This window comes from Synchiropus splendidus, chromosome 13 (genome assembly GCF_027744825.2).
Source record: "Synchiropus splendidus isolate RoL2022-P1 chromosome 13, RoL_Sspl_1.0, whole genome shotgun sequence".
In the NCBI taxonomy this organism is placed as follows: domain Eukaryota; kingdom Metazoa; phylum Chordata; class Actinopteri; order Syngnathiformes; family Callionymidae; genus Synchiropus; species Synchiropus splendidus.
This window is the reverse complement of record NC_071346.1, coordinates 13,373,637-13,391,084: the sequence shown is the minus strand read 5'-3', so window position 1 is coordinate 13,391,084 and position 17,448 is coordinate 13,373,637. Positions and strand designations below refer to the sequence as shown.

General features: G+C 45.0%; 1 protein-coding gene across 1 annotated transcript; it reads left to right on the top strand.

The window, feature by feature from the left end:
- The first annotated feature begins 9,049 nt into the window (after window positions 1-9,049).
- LOC128770003 (angiomotin-like 2a) lies at window positions 9,050-17,207 on the top strand. Its single transcript, XM_053884204.1, has 11 exons — window positions 9,050-9,302; window positions 10,327-11,051; window positions 11,505-11,673; window positions 12,979-13,123; window positions 13,189-13,278; window positions 13,931-14,226; window positions 14,311-14,486; window positions 14,562-14,663; window positions 14,821-15,008; window positions 15,099-15,224; window positions 15,889-17,207. Exons 2-11 carry the CDS (start codon window positions 10,378-10,380, stop codon window positions 15,972-15,974), a joined length of 2,052 nt encoding a protein of 683 aa, XP_053740179.1. The 5' UTR covers window positions 9,050-9,302; window positions 10,327-10,377; the 3' UTR covers window positions 15,975-17,207.
- The last annotated feature ends 241 nt before the right edge of the window (window positions 17,208-17,448 follow it).

Sequence of the window (17,448 nt, the reverse complement as noted above, 5' to 3'; positions counted from 1 at the left end):
TGTCCAACCCGTGTGAGACGTTCTTTTCCAAGTTACGTAATAATATCCTAGTTATGGCGTGATTCCAATGTTTCTCTTTCTCAGTAAACTGTGAATCACGTCGACTCATAGTGTCAGGAAGATTTTCCGCCTCAAACCTGGACAATTCTACTCTGTACTGTCGTACTACTGAAAATAGAACAGCTGAAGTGCACTGAATAGAAATTGATTCATGGACTACCATGGATTCTTCAGAAAAAATAAAAAAAGAAATTCCGTGTCAACACATTTTTGACTCCTGGGGCATGACGTGCATCAAGTACACTTTTGCGTCCAATGTTGACGCAGAAGTCCGCTGCCTGTATTGCATGTTGACGCGTTAGGCAGCATGTTTTGCCTTCAGCTGTGTTTCTTGACGCTGTGGTTGGGGTCATGGGGTGGCGCTCTGGCTATACTCTTGTAGTCCAATTTCAAGTCCCTTTGTGTTTATGATCATCACTCAATGTTGGCACCATAAGTAAAGCACAAAGTTGTTTTTACGCCTATCAACATCAAGCGTGAAGTTGGGAGGAGAGCTTATGCTCCTGCACGCTCTTTGCTTTTGAACGTCATGCGAAAGGGGAACCATTTGCCTCAACATGCCATTTGGAAAGCCAAGTTCTCCCACACTGGACGCCAAGTCTACTTGAGGGTTGTCCATGTTTGACGCTTTAGGATTGAGAATGTGCTCTCCATGTTTAATTGTAGTTAAGGGTTGCCGTAACCCATATGGAGAGGAGCCCATTGAGACGTCGATCCTTGTACGGATCAATTCAGGACATCTTCCTTGTGGAGGCCCGAGAACAAGTTGGGCTATATATATATATATATATATATATATATATATATATATATTATATTCCCGCATTCATGTAACATCTAATCCACATACATGGTTGAGACAATTTGGTATGAGCATAGGGGATTTTTTTCAGTTCTCCAGGAGGGTTTTGCCGCCTGTAAAAGGTGAAGAAAGATGATTAAAAGAGAGCCACCTGGTGTATTTCTTCTGTCTGCACCTGTTTGTACTGCACATATCCCAGCAGCCAATGTAAAAGCGCTGCACATCTGTTCTGTCATCTTTGCACTCTTGGAAGATTCAACCCCTATGACTCACGTCTGAAGTCTGCCCGCGATGAAAGTCTGGAAATTCCCGTGAATGTATCTAAACTTGTTACGACACGCCGCTGTTATTAATGATCTTCACTCAAATAATCGCCCGATCAATGCTGTTTCCTTTAACTTGTGTTTCCCAACACCCCTTTCGTTGAAAGGAGTCACTTAAATGCTGCGGTTGTGAAACACGAACACATGGGAAGCCTTATGTCAGCGCGTTCTGGGAACAAGATAGCACCTCAGCACAGCGCACCTTGTCCCCGCCTATTGTGTATTGTGGGACTGAGTGAGCCACCCATGGATGTGAGAGCCAAGCCAAGGAATCCATCCCACTCCATCCAACGCTATCAGTTACATTCCTCACCAATCCTGCTGTATCAAGTGACCTTGTCTTCTGGCTTCCTCACCCTTTCCCACACAGTCCTCCAGTCCAACACCCATCCTGTTCAGGCTTTGACTATATCACTGTCTGACTTCTAGATAATCTTTGTTCTTTCAAGAATGAAGAACACATATAGAAGATAGAGAGGCGAGAACAAACGTAATGTTTGCCTTCATCAAGCCAACAATACAACTATCTGTTCAGATAACCACTTATCTGGAATACAACCGCGGTTTCCTGCGAGACATTCTTCTCTTTATGTGTGAAAAGTGAAATATTGGGAGACCAAGATTCCTTACTTGGAGTGGTCAGAGGCAACTTTGGTGAGCGTGCAACTTCACCATGTCAATGAGGGCAAAGATCACCCTTGAGCAAGACAGGACGGATGCTGTGAGCAAGGTCCTGACCAGGCGTTTTCACATACCAACCACTCACTGACCTTAGCACATTCTGTTGTATTTATTGCTCCCTCCTACGTTTGGCCAAGAGTTTTCCATATGTATGACTTCAAATTCCTCTTCCCATTGTGACTCTTAATCCCGCAGGGTTTAAGTTAGCGGACCTTCAGCCTCAGTCTTTGTGAAGATGGGCCATCGTTTCAGAGCAAAGCTTCATCAACCTGCTTGCCTGAAGCTGCTTTGGCTACATTGATTTTAATAAGCAATCGCAGTGTTGTCGATGAGCAGCGGAGCTGGTCCAAATTATAATCTATATTCTGGTCTCAAACTCTATTACTGTGAGTAATGGAGTTGCCTTTGTGTGGCCTTCTTTCCTGACTTCTTTAGGTCATGAGCCTTAGCCTAAATTGTCTGTCAACAAGGGCTAAAGCCGACACCCCATGTCATTTACGGTGTCTCTTGAGGGCTTAGCAAAAATTCAAATGAATATAAAGATTGTCATTTTCTGCTTTTGTTTTGGTTTTATTGTGTGTATAGTCTTTCTGAGTTTCCTCCACAGGGTGGCTGGGCGCACCCTTAGAGATAGGGTGAGGAGTTCGGTCATCCGGGAGGAGCTCGGGGTGGAGCCGCTGCTCCTCCACATCCAGAGAACCAGCTGAGGTGGCTCGGGCATCTGATCCGGATGCCCCCTGGACGCCTCCCTGGGGAGGTGTTCCTGGCATGTCCTACCGGGAGGAGACCCCGGGGAAGACCCAGGACTCGCTGGAGAGATGATGTCTCCGGTCTGGCCTGGGAACGCCTCGGGATCCCCCGGGAGGAGCTGGAGGAGGTTTGTGCGGACCGGGAAGTTTGGGCCTCCCTGCTCCGAATGCTGCCTCCGCGACCCGACCCCGGATAAGCAGCAGAAGAAGGTGAAGGTATAGACTTTCTGTAATGTCTCGCCTTTGTTCCCAAGTGCTTCACTCGTGGCACTCGCCTGGCGTTATTAAGTCTTCCTACTGACCAGAAGCTACACGCACCTGGGTTCCACTATGCTAGGTTCCTAACGTTGACCAAAAACTAGATTTCCAGCAAGTTATGGTCACTGTATTTCAGCTGTGATGTTCTGCACGTTCTTCATGCCAAGAATTATTCCCAAAATATCCATGAGCTAAATGTAATGAATGAGTTGCTCAACTAGTCAACTTTTTTATTCTGTTTGCTTTCTTGTTCATCTTTATCCTTATGTTTCACTTGACATCCTTACATTCAGTGAGGGATTCATGTAGATATACTCTGGTCAATAAAAATAACCTTTTGCTTTTTTTTTATCCATGGTTTGGATGCACCTCAGACCTCTCCTAAGGGCCCTCACTGGCTCCCTCACCTGGGATATGAACCCAAGATTTCATACTGCATAGACCTTGTTACTACTGAGTGAGTTAGTAGGCTGAAAGGAAGAGCCAAGGACAAAACACCAAAACAAAATGTCATTTCTATTTTATTTCAGTTATTGGGTCAAGTGTCCTCTGTCACATCCCTACCAGACAATCGTAACAAATACATACAGTAACCTCGAACATTTCTCGGTTCAATTCCATTTCAAGCTGGACGTAACTACTGAGTGCTTAGTGTCCCCTGCCTCTCACCCCAGGAAGCTGGGATGGTGGGATCCTCACTGACCTTGGCAATAAAGCTGATTCTGATTCAGTTATTTCAGGCGACCACTTTCCTCTTGTTTCAGAAATGCTATCAGCAAGTAACTCAGGCAAGTAGTGACGAGCCAACTAGACGACTTGACTCTTTTTAATAGTTCAGTCAGAGGGCATGACAAAGGCAAGTTATGCTTGACAGCTCTGCGATTTATGAGTCAGATTTCTGAAGTCATATATTGTGGAAAAATCCCATCTTGTTTGTTAAGTTGTTGGAGCAGGACTGTTGTCATTCGAGTGCCATTTCCTGACACCTTATATAACCATGAGTCAACAAATGAAATCCATCGTAAAAAAAAACAAAAAAAAATAGTCACACAGTGGGGAAATTCAACATGTCACAACAGCTAGTGACAACAAAGACACTGACACACATCAAAGACATTAAAGGTACACAACAAACATCAAAGGCATCCCCAAAGCAACTGCAAAAAAGTGAAGTCACGAGCACAACACAAACCAAAAAATAAATACCCATAATATGTCAACAACTACCATGACACAATAAATAAAATGCAAGTAAATAGATAATGATAAATGATATCAACAATGAATTGTATGCATAGATATATAATAAAAAATGATTGACAAACAACAATGGTCATCAATGCATCCATCAAATTTTTCTGTTGACAGCTCTGGGCAGGAAGGACTGTTGAAATCGCTCCTTCGTGCAGTGAGGATGGATCATCCTGCCGTCAGGTCAGATGCCTCACATGCAGTCAGTTGTATCTGACAGATATTTTATTGTGGATGCTTTGCTTCATCCAAATCATACCTGGGCAAAGCGCAGCCCATGCAGTCCTTTTGCTCTTTGTGTGGCCCTTGTGTATTTCTGGCTTCAAGTTAACGTACAAATAGTCAATCATGCATGCAGTTTTTTAATTCATATTAATTTGTTTATTAAAATTACTGTATTTTAGATATTGACTTTTTTTTCTTCCTATTTGTTGTCATTCTCCACTGCTATTTATTTTATTTTTTATTTTTCAGTATATTCTTTCAAGCTTTCCCATCATATTCAGCCATCTTTTTGTTCTCTCCATTTGTCTTCAGACACGATGCCCCTCACAAGTACGTCATGTGGCCCTAAATAGTCACAGTAGACACAGTACGAAGCATTAACCTCAGCATCTGCAACTCTACTTTAGCTGCAATGACATCATAAGTGAAACACGACCAAACCCATGTTTCAGACTTTAATGAACTCTCCTGCTGTGAAATGCTGCTTCAAACATTGTTTCTTTCCAAGGTTTGACTGGTGATTGTATGGCACGTGCTCAACTCAAGGCCCGGGGCCCAAATCTGGCCCCAGTCATTCAGTTTTCTGACAGCGAAACGTCGAAATACATATCTACATATCATAAATCAAATTCCAAAGTAATTTAAAGGCCACAAACTATATCGCCAGGATGTTGATCTGTTCATGGTGAGTGAGATTATGAATGTTAAAAACTACACCTTTAGAAATACTGTCAATGAAACTGTTCTGACTGCTGTGACTGCCGGTTTTAGAGGAATTAAAAGGTAATTACCTGATAATGTACTTGAGTAAACAAAGTGTACACATACTTCATCAACTTAAATATTATTTAAGTTAATATTTTCCTCCATTTCTGTGACATAATCATGCTAAAACAATAAAATTACAAGTGAGCTGGGGCTAAAATAGCATGCTCAGATGACGAACGTATTCACACGATGGCGCTCTGTTTCATTTTCACTTCAGTGTTTTACACTGGCTGGAATGGCAGATTTAGACTTTCTAATTGTGTAACTGGTAGTTTGAGAGCTCTCACTGTTGCCTTGCTTGTGTTTTCACCCAAACCACAGGAGCGTTTTGCTTTATATAGCAACAAAACATTGTGTTTGGTGTCCTCAAATATCCTTCTGTGACTTCTCTCTTCACCCAAACACAAGATCAATCATGACAATCCTGCCTCATCTGCTGAGCCACTGTCAGCTCCGAGACAATGAGGAATTTTCATGAGCTGTAATTTTATCTCTTCAACTGACTTTTTGAACATTTCTTTCAAAGGGTCAGCGCTGCATTCCTTTGGAAGTTCACAGGAAGTGTGGTACAATAGAGGACAATGTGGCCAGAGGCGTTGTCCACCAGCAGAAACTAGCACACACACACACACAGAGACACTCGGGCAAAGTGGAGGAAGTCGTGAGATGGTGTTAAATGACATTTAAAAAGGTGGGGACTGTGGTTCTTCACACTGAGGATCAGAAGGGAAGTGCAAACATGTTGCACTTTGCTGACCAGTGTGAGCGCCACCCACACAGACATGGTGTCTGCATGTTTTACAAAAAAGAGCCCTTTTAAGAATAACCGGCATCTAAAACATGGCGGGAATGTATGTGTGTGCGTGTGTGATGTGTGTGGGGGGTGAAAGAGCCGGTGCCACTGAGGAGACGTGCCACTGTCTGCTCGATACCAGCTCATCTGGGTGATAGATTTTCTCATTTAATGAGATAGCTAGCCCGAGGCTGCTCACTGTACAAGGTCGATGACTGTGACCAGAGGATTTGACTGCCCTCATTTTCTCACAGCTAACTTGGTCAGCGTATGTCTCTGACCCCCGACTAGCTGGATCAAGCGCTACTTTGTTGTCTGGCTCCAGCTAGTAGCCTGACGTTTTTCAAGCAGAGTCCATGTCACAGGACAAAATCATTCAAGTGTAAATATGGCCATCTTTGATGGGGGCGAAAGTATTTTAAACAGCCTCTGATATCAATTTCCCATGTATTTTTAGAGGCTAATTTTGTTTTCTTCTCCGTGGTTGACTTCAAATCTTCAAAAAATTGAATCAGAAAAGCTTTATTGCCAATGTCAGTGAGGATCAAACCAACTAGGAAAGTGCCTAGGTATACAGTGCAATAATGAACACAATAAAGAAATTAAATATATATGGGGAAAAACAATAAAAATAAACAATAATAGAAGTAATTGGGGCCAGCTTTTTGTTCAACCTGCATCCTCTTTCCTAATACAGTGGTGGAATGTCTGAATCCTTAAGAACAGCATCTTGTCATGTAGAAACAGTCGATGTGAAATGTGGCTGGAAGTGAGTGAGGAAGTTCTCAAAAGCCACTGTGTTTTGCTGATGTTTGGCAGTGATGGGTTTCCCTCACTCCTGCTGGTGGATCTCACTGACATCCCTCTGTTCTCCACCAGCTCATTTGAAAATCTGAGGTGCAAACTGTGAAAAAGAATGGAGAGAGAGAACAGTGCCCTATCGAGCCCCAGGGTGCAGCAACATCTCCTCAGGTTGAGCTAGTTGAATTATCCTCCCTCATGATCTATGTTTTTTTTCTCCTCCTATAAGAGTAGACCTCCACTCAAGGTCCTTACGTGAAGTCCAAATGACCTCACTGATCCTTTCTCAGAGAAGAATCGATCTCTGCTCAGTGTCTTCGAGTAGGTTCTTGATCACACGTGACAGCTGGTTTGAGAGCTATTCTGCCTTCTGGCTCAGCTCTAGTGTTTAAACTCCTTATCTTTTCAACATAATTTTACACAGCATAAATACCTGAGGAGCTATTGGAATTCTAAAGTCTGCTCCCTATATGACTCATCTGTCTTGTTAGTTAAAGAAGCACCAGGCGAAACTCAAACTTCATCTCAGTCGTCTATCTTTGGAAAGCATCACAATCAAATAAGAAAAATAAACAAAGCAACTCATCCTTGTAAAGAATGGACCTGTGGTCTAGCGGAAACTTCCTAAATACTTTTGAATGAAGAAGTCGAGATAATAATCTCATCTCGACACCAGAATAGCTCTGGCATGCTTGAGATTCTAGTCAGCATGTGGCTGCGCTGCGCACCATCCCGGGTGTCGCTGCACACAAAGAGACAGTGTGCTGGCAGTAGTGGGCCAAACACAGGCCTCAGATTCCAGAGGACAGCTGTCAGACACATTTAAAATAAGGAGCAAATAATCACAAACAGGCTGAAAACACTTTTCCAACAGGCTTTTTGTCACATGTTTGCTAAGTTGAGAAAGATTGGTGCTGGTTCTTTTTGTTAAATTTGAACAAAAATATGCATTCTCAGTCACACTTAAGACGTATATCAGAATAAAAAACTGCATTAGCAGCTTTAATTTAGTCATATATGGGAAAGCCAACACATATAGCATTCTTTGAATACCTGGAATTACCACTCGCCTTAAGTGACCAGTGAGTAAAGAGGTCACGATGCGGTTACACGCATCTCACCGCAGCAGAACGACTCCTTTGTGAACGACAGTGAAGACACAACATATCATCATTTGTCTCTTCACTGTCAGTGACTTCACATTGTGTTATTACAGGGATAATATGAAGAATTAGCCGCACAAAGAAGGTCAGGTTCTCAGGCTTGGTGCACACACTGACACTGTTTGCACCAGCTAACCTACTTCATTTTCAGTATTTGAACTGGATTTTTTTCCTAGTCATTTCAGCTAATACTGTCGTACTACTGGACAATGTTCTATTTCATCATACAATTCTGGACATTCAATTTGGCTTGATGGTGCAGTTTTATTTCCGTGTTGCTGAACGTGTCAAAGGTCGGTATTTTTTTTTTTATGATTGAGAGTTTACTCATGATGGGATGCCAGTAGTGGTTCCTACTTCCTTACTGGACAGTAGTTTGATCTGGCGTGTCTGTTCATTATTATGAAAAGAGTACATGAGGCTTTTGTGTTTATATTAGCAGTTAAACAGAGACACAGAGACTTGGATCTGGTGCTATTTTTTTTTACCACATTTTAAGAGGTGTCAAATACGGTGCCTGAAAACACCTGGATCCGTGTGGATGGCTTCTTAGAATGAAATGCAAATCGTTCCTGGAACTAAAGATTCCTTCAATGTTCATGTTTGTAGTTCACCGTAGTCCTTGTCACTCAATGTAAATGAAGTGCTTCGAGCAATACGGCCATTTTGGAAACTTAAGCTTGTTATAACTCAGAAGTTGCCGATATTATAAATGTTATTTGGATGAAAAGCTACTCTATTAGCAAGTGACATATGATTACTGACCAAGACATTTGATCCTCTTTAACATTGACGCTTACAACTGTTCAGAGTTTAGTTCCTTAAGTCGGATCACCTTTGCTAAACTTTGCGTATAGAATATTGTGCCTCAATTTGCTCCCCTGGTGTGAACTATCCCTCCGTTTATTTGGCTGAAATGCTTTGAATACTTTTCCCACCGCCGATTTAACTGCGGGGCAAAACAAATAAATAGATAGTTCAGCTCGTGGTGGCGATGAAAGCCACCGAGAGAACTCTTTGCGGGGAATTCGTCCTCACAAAAGCAGGCTAAACCCCACTGAATATGAATGCGGAGTATTCTCCGAGACATTTACGCGCTGCTTCGTTGAACAAAAGCCTCATCCTTTATGTCTTTGTAAGCGGTGCTGGTGGTGATAAAGCGACACTGCAGCTTCCCTCCCTCCCTCCTCCTCCGAGCGTCTTCTGATCCCGGAGGGAATTCGCGCTTCTCATTCCTGACATTCCAGGTTCAGTCCCTCCTGGTTACTTATTATCGCCGCCTGCCTCTCGCCACGATCAGTCCACAGCAAGAGAGCACCAGCATGAGACGCGTTTAACTGCCGCCGGAGCGCATGGAAATACTGGATTAACTCTGAAGTTTCACTTCCACAACTTTATTTCGTTTGTGAAGGATGCGAGTGTGACTTGGTAAGACTTTTATTTCATTTTCATTTTCACGTTTCAAGTCAGTTTTAAACGCTATTTTCGATCGCTGTGATGTTCAGGCTGGCAACTTTTACATAGCTAGCCATACGTGGGGAAACATTTAACGTAGATGACTTCAGTTTTAAGGCTATTTTAAACAAAGTTTAGACCTATTTTCCAGACTCTTTTGCACCCCCGTGAGTGAGGAATCCTCGGCGCATGTAGTTCACAAAACACGTCCGCGTTAGTTCCTCTGTTGTTACTTTTCTGGACGAAAATTACTCTGATTTATTAGTAATAACACAGAATTGGATCGTGTTCACTCAACAAGTCATTGGTCCTGTTGTTATAGGTACTTTAGTGTAGCATATTTGAATAAAAATACGCTTTTGTCGTTGAGGAAAACACGCTATATGTGACTCTTCGTAGATATTTATTGGTTCCGATGATTCTGCATTGACGTATAGCAATGTCTCAATGTAGCATCATGTATCTACGATGTGGAATGCCATTGCTAAAACGTCGCTACATTTCTTAGTGATGGTTGTATTTTTTTGCCCCATTTCCCCCCACATTTCACGAAGTGTTTCCCTCTTTCACGACTGTTTGTATAGATATTACATTTTGTTTTACTAGGATTTGCTTGCGTCAGTCGCGGTAGCTTTTTGGGCCTTGACGGATACCGTAGCGCTGTCTCTTCGGTATTTTAAACAACCAATACCTTACTTTTATCAGTGCTCTTCGAGAAGTTCACGAGTGTTCACTTGTATATTAAGGGATTTGGCTCATTGTTGGCGTTTCTGTAGCTCGAAGTGGCTGCTATAAATATTAAATGACGTTATTCATAAATTATGAGAATTTCAAAAGATACGACTGAATAACAATGAATGGAGTCAAGGAAGCACAAAGTCAAAATAAAATATTTATATATTGCTAAAATAGGTTTAGAAATATTTATTTAACATGTCGTTATTTTGATAGATACAAGGCTTGTCATCACTAATGTTATGTCGATTTTCCCCCTCAGGTCCTGAACTGGTGTTAATATTAAAAAGCTAATTGTAAAGCAGAAAGCAGAATGTCATCTCCAGAAGAGCCGTCTGGCACGGTACTACATCGGCTGATCCAGGAGCAGCTCCGTTATGGGAACCCAACAGATGCGCACACTTTACTGGCCATCCAGCAGCAGGCTCTGCGTGGGGGCAGCGGAAGCAACAGTGGCCCTAGCAGTGGAGGCGAGATGGGTCGCAGTCCAAGATCATCCTTGGAGAGTCTGACCCAGGAGGACCCTCCTTCTCCTCAGCTGTCCACCAGGCAGGAGCCTCAGGGCCAGGAGCACCAGGGGGACTACAGCCACTCTGAAAGTGGATTCCAACTCTACCAGCTTCACGGAGAGGAGCTACCAACGTACGAGCAGGCCAAGGCCCACTCGCAATACCTGGCCTCGCACTGGGCCCCATCAGGCAGCCATGAAGGAATCTTCCACGAGGAGGAGGCAGATATGATTGAGCTCAAGTGCAACCACGTTCGATCTCTGAGTGAACATCGCTTACAACTGTCTCTGGAGAGGAATGATAGCTCTGCTAAAGCCGAGGCCCTGAGGAGCACCTCACACAGTTATCCCGAGCTTCCATACTACAGCCAGCATGGCCTCCAGAGTCCAGGCCAGGAGAAGAGAACCCCCCCACCCGAGTACTCGGTTCCCATCCAAGGCCAAGGCTTTATCCCCCAGCAGGCGCTGGAACCACACAGGTAAAGAATCGCAATGTAAAAGCCATCCGCTGAACGACTTGTAGTGGCCCTGCAGGCCTCTGAGTGAGTTCCTAATGCGTAAACACATACCTTTCCTCTTGAGTCATGCATTTAACCAGTTGATTCATATTTCCTCCTTGAAATACTGACATGAGAACAAGTTGAGCCCTGTTACATGTTTGTAATGCCAACCATTCTGAAACAAGATATCTTCGCATGCTTCAAGTTTGATGCATTTTTAGAAGTCTCCTGCTACAAATAGGCTTTTTCACTGCCACTGGAGTCACAGCGTCTGCGTGCTGGCAGACCCAAGTGGAAGCTAAAATAGCGAGCATGACTTAAATATAAGCCACTGATATATTAAGCTGCTCATCCAGAGTGCGTTTATTTATATATATATATTTCAAGCTTATTATAGTTCTGTGGTTGCTAACTGGGTCTCTGTATCTCCAGATATCTCCAGTCGACCCAGTCAGCTGAAGTCCCATGCTACGCTGCATTCACAAGTCTTCCCCCCGCTGGCCTGGAGGAGCCAAACCAAGTGGAGCTGCTGCTGATGGAGAACGAGCGACTGAGACAAGAGCTGGAAGCACACAAGGAGAAGACTGGGCGGATTGAAAAGGTGAGGCGAGAAAGTTTTTGTAGGTCAAGGTCAACTTAATAGAGGGTTAGGAGCAGAACCTTTCCCTGGAGTGAGTTGCCCTCTGACTGCGTTAATGTCCGGTAAACACCTTTCCCACCTGCCCCTGAAACACAACCCATGCCCGCAGTTGTCGCCTTGACAGCGGACCGCACTCCTCATCTGGACGGGCCAGATGAGTCTGGCAGCTGCTGGCTTCCATGCCACTGTGGCACAAACAGAGGTCACAGCCGGCCAGCGTGTTGATCCACACTCCTCTCATTGTCTGGCTCACCCAGCTGGGACCAGAACTTGTGTGTGTGTGTGTGTGCTTTAATTCCAGAGAGGCCATAGATTTCTAGCATAATGTGGACCTTGTCAAAGGCCACTCGATTGGACCGCGACCCGCACGCAGCTGACAGGGGGGTCGAGGTGGGGACCCCTAGCAGGTGGCCGTCTGCTTTGTAAAAAAAAAAAAGTGAAAGGTCCCGTTTGTTTTCAGCTCAATTGCCCACATTTTCACCTCGACTCCCCTGGGTCAAACCACTGCACTCCCCCTATTCAGACTTTCATTTAAGTGTATTATTTTGGGGTGAAATTGGGGCTATAACAATATTCTGGGGTCAAATAGATGCGTGCCAGTCCAGATTATTCTTGTGTTGATAAAGGCAACATAACTCAGTTGTTTCCCGCAAAATTTGGGAGTTTAATGTAAGAATATTTTTATGTATCGTCCACAACGAAACTCTTCAGAAGTAAAGTAGCTTCCTGTTGACATCAGAGATATTTGACACCTGGACCAGGCGCTGCATTTCTCCCACTCCACTTGAGTTACGTCACATGATTTTTGCCTCATCTCAGCCAGAAAAAAAAAAAAGATAATTGCCGGGCTTGTAAAGCTTTTCCACATCAGGCCACAGCCCTGAGTAAACATGCCTGTGTGACGGCTGTAATGGTGGGTGTCTTCTCACCGTTTCCACATCCCAGGCTCCGACATGCTCACCTTCCCTTCGCTGGCAGCCTTCCCGGCCCGCTGTGTAGTAGTCTTTGTGCGTGTTGTGTGTATCCACGCTCTTGTGCGCTCACACCTGGAACTATCAGCCCTCAGGAATGCAGATATAAATCACAGGGAGTGGTGCGGGTTTGAATTCCTTCTCAGAATTATCCCACACACTGTACACAAACAGCGCTGCATACGCACCCTCATGTGTATCTATGTACTGTAATAACATTCCACCTCTTCCCTGGAACATCAAGTAGGTTAACCGAAAACTCCTCTTCCTCCTCGCTCCCTTTCTCTGCTTCTAGCTGGAGCAGGAGATCCAGAGGATTTCGGAGGCCTATGAGACACTGATGCAGGGCAGCAGTAAGAGGGAAAACCTGGAGCAGACCTTGAGGAAGAGGCTTCTGGCTGAGATCAGGAGGCTCCAGGATTTCAACAGGGACCTCAGAGGTGAAGACCACTACACCTAGAATATCCACTTGTCTTTCAGAAGGCTAACATGCGATGCTTTTCAGAAAACCTGGAGAATGCCAGGACGCACGTCGCGAAGGAAGTGCAGGTTGCTGACCATAACCAGCACATCATGGCGAAGCTCCTGGAACAGAGTAAGCCCACCTCTTCTCCTCCTCCTCTTCTCCACATCCTGCTTTGTAATCAACATGCCTGATAGGATCGGACTGTGGAATCGCATGAGGCCCCTTTGTAGCTCAGGATATCCTGCATGAAGGAATTTTCACTTGCATAACCAGAGTTTATTTTGCAAGACGGCTTAATAAAAGGGAATCCGATCCGCGCAGCTCTTCGGAACTGAAAGGGAAACGTGTTGAAATCGCAGCAGTGGACGCGGGTGAAACCAGCTCCTCTCCCCCACCTGCTGCTGGTGTGATTTATGCCGTCTGTTTAAGGGACCGGACTCAAGTAGAACCCCGGTGTTAGTGTGGCCTTGATGAGGAATGCTTTCGCTATGTGGGTCAAAGGGAGAGGGCGGCTTTCTCCCCCTACCTCCTTCCTCCTCTCAACATTCCATGAGCGCTTTGCTAAATGAACACTAGCCACTGGACAGGCCCTCTTGGCCTTCTCAGTACCCTGAAAACATCAATATCTTGTTGATATTGCTGTGTTCTTTCACCGCATCTTCTGATACAGGCGACTTGGAAGTCGAGGAGCTGCTTTTTCCTCTGTTTCCTCAGTCTTGAAAGTCCTTTCAAGTGCATCATGGTTTATTCCTGACTGTCTTTTTTCGCTCTCCTCCTGCAGACGAGGAGCAGAACTTTGAGCGGGAGCGCGTGGAGCGAGAAGTCGAGCGCCTGAGAGCCACGGCGGAAGAGCAGACCCTGAAAGCCAAGCGGCTGGAGGAAGCCCTCGAGACGGCTCGGGGACGCGGTCGCCAGCTGGAGGAGGAGCTGAGGAGGAAGAGGGCCTATGTGGAGAAGGTGGAGCGGCTTCAGAGCGCTCTGGGTCAGCTGCAATCCACCTGCGAGAAGAGGGTGAACCTCGAGATGAAGCTCAGGACCCGGCTGGAGCAGGAGCTTCGGAGTTTGAGGGCGCAGCAGGTGAGCTAAGAGCCGCAATATGATGCTAAATAATCTCAAAATCCACAGTTAAGTTCAGTGTTTTGATATCTATTTCCTCCACAGAGGCAGTCACAGCCGCCCGGTGTCACCATGGGCTCCCTTCAGGAGCGACTCAGAGAGCGTGAGGAGCGAATCCTCGCCCTTGAGGCGGACATGGTGCGGTGGGAGCAGAAGTACCTGGAGGAGAGCACCATGAGGCAGTTTGCAATGGAGGTGGCAGCTACTGCCGCTGCACAGAGGTAAGCAGAGCGCCACCCAATCGCCCCTCATTTAAATATACGCCTACTAACTCGTGCTGCGTAACCTTCACACAGAGACACCACCATCATCAACCACTCGCCCTGCCACTCGTCTAATAACAGCTTCAATGAAGACCTGCCAGTTGCTGACCACAGGAATCAGGAGATGGAGAACAGGTGAGCAGACAGATCTTTGGTTTAATTGAAGTGTGGTGTATTGTTGAAGCTCTTAAGGACATTTCATGCTATTTCTATTTAAAGAAAATTAAAACTGAACTAAACCCGACTAGTTATTCCTCATCTGACCTCTCCATTTTGTTTGGTGTGTCCTCAGGATACGTGCTCTTTATGCTCAAATTTTGGAAAAAGATGCCGTGATCAAGGTGCTGAACCAAAGGCTGCACCAGGACCAAGGCAGGAAGGATGAGCGCACAAACCTGGTGACTCCCGCGGGGGCGCCGTTGAGGCTGGCATCTTCAACTCCCTCCATCACAGCGGCCTTCAGCGCCACCAAGAGCAGAGGTGAAAAGAAGAGAAGAGCAGCTGGCTGGTTTCACCTCCGAGGCCAGACTTGAATGGTGGACTGATCTTTGTGTGTTGACTTCCCTGCAGGCAAGAGCCTCTCGGACGATCAGACCAACCACCAGTTCTCGGCTCACTCCCAGCCCGGGACACTGGAGCGATCGCAGGAGGGAACCAAAGCCAACGAGGTCGCGGGCATGACTAAACTCAAGAGCGGTGAGCCATCGATAAAACATGCACGTTTGTTTACGCACGCTCACAGTCCAATAAAGCTGCCTTTTAAAACCCGGGGAAATAAACGGTCCACACACACCTGTGTTCCGACACGCTCCTTAAAAAGCTGTATACAAGCTCACGGCTGTTCACATTGATTAACCACACTTCACTCAAAGCGGCCAATCAGATAACAGGCGAGGCTTGATAGTGTCAGACCTGTGGAATGTGCACGCTGAGGAAAAGATGCAGATCTGTGGACTGAGCACAGTAATCTGAGTGTGGAAAATCTAAAGCGCTTCTCATTTTTCCCACCGTGTTAGCTGTGAAATGTGAAGGAAAAGTGGAGTTCTGTCACCTCTGGTTTCGATATAACTAAATATACAAGGTATCTGTTCTTTTGAATTGTTATTTTGCCTCCAACTGGAGACAATGAAGAGTGAATTTTCTTCAGATACTGGAGCATTCATCATAGCAGACAGTATAATTGCTACCCAGCGCAGCTATGTGGAAAACATCGTACGAAATCACCGGCTTACACTCTAAATCCAGATCACCACAGACGGCCATAACACAAACAAGCACCGCAGTTATGTCATTTAAGTGAACAAATGTGACTTACGATCACTCGGCTTCTTTCTTATGTTTGCCTCTTCTTCTCCTCCAGACAAGGCGACACCTAAGAAACTGCTCCGAAACCCATTTCGAGGTCTGGACGAGTTGGAGCCTGAAGCGGTGGAGATCTTCATTTAAACGTGGAATCCCAATTGAGAAAGGAGGAGAATGTTGTGAAAAGAATCCGGCACCAGCACCATGGACCTTTTTTTTTTTTAGACCAAGCTCTGCTCTGATTCACCCAACTCTCTCTCGGCTGGCCGGGGGCAGAGACGGTGGATCGTTCCAGTGGTACTTGGACAGTATTGTGCCAGGCCAACATTTACAGAGTCCTATTTATATAGTCACATATATTGCTGCTTCCCTTGTTTATGATTTCCGTCGATTCCAGTGAGAAAAGAAGCTACTTATCTGGTTTCCACATACCCCACATATTGACTCCTCCAGACAAATATTCAGGTCACGTGACCTCTCTCCCACCCGGTCCAAAAATGTGGATCTAACCTGAGTAACCTCATTTGCATCACATGGATCTTATCTGTCTGGAACGCGTCCCTCGGCTCAATAATTTAAGCTTAAAACTCATGATACACTGTTGAAATGCGCTTGCCGGAGGCCTCGGGGGAGCTGGCTCCGCCGAGGTCAAAGGTCAGGCGAGGAGCTGGTGGCACGAAGTCTGTAAGACAATGATTTGCCAAACTGACACGGACCTGAGTCTGTAATTCTGTGTTACATTGTGGCTGCATGTGTGAGTACAGTGAGTGAATGTTTTCCCGAGTCTGCGCCTCAGCCGGTCTGAGCGCCGCTTTGGACCTTAAAGTTGTAAAATACACAGTTTATTGTTTGTTTAAGCTTTGAACTAACATACATGTTAATTATTATTATTGTTATTATTATTAATTATATTTTATACAGAGGTTTGTATTGATATTTTTAGATAATATAGAGCCAGATGCCAAAGATTTTATGTTTATCGCGTCATATTGTAAGTTATGTGCCGACAATCACGGTCATGTCAAGCTGTGCACAGTGGTGACTTCAAACGGACATTTCTGTGAACTCCAAAAAAACAAAACAAAAACAAATATGAAGGTTTCTACTGTTGAATTCATGCAACATTTCACAAATCAATAAACTATTTGAAAGGAGTCTCGCAGGTTTTTTGGAATCCGCCAGCAAAGACTTTATTGTTGTGCTCCTCGCCGGAGCTCACGTTGCCACTCTATATCCTCATTCCAGCCTGGAGAGGAGCGATCTTCATTAATGAATACCAGAGCTGCATTCTTTTGGGCTCAACTTTCTCGGATGGCCTGCTCTCTTGTTCTCCTCTTGCCGTGAAGAACGTGCCTGGCATAGATCGCATTCTCATCGGGCCACGTAACCCTATACATGACAAAGACAGGTTTCTCCGAGATTAGCACATTAGTGAATTCCTGCGCTGCTGAGCGCACCTTCGCCGCGGCGCTTTACAGCCTGACATTTCTATACCAGCAGTTTGTGTGTTATTTTGAGATTAGAGCAGAGAAAGTCGACTTTGTCATGTTTGTTTTAAACTCCCACGTGTGCACCAGAGTGACATACCAGCAGAATAATACGACTCCATTAGTCATGT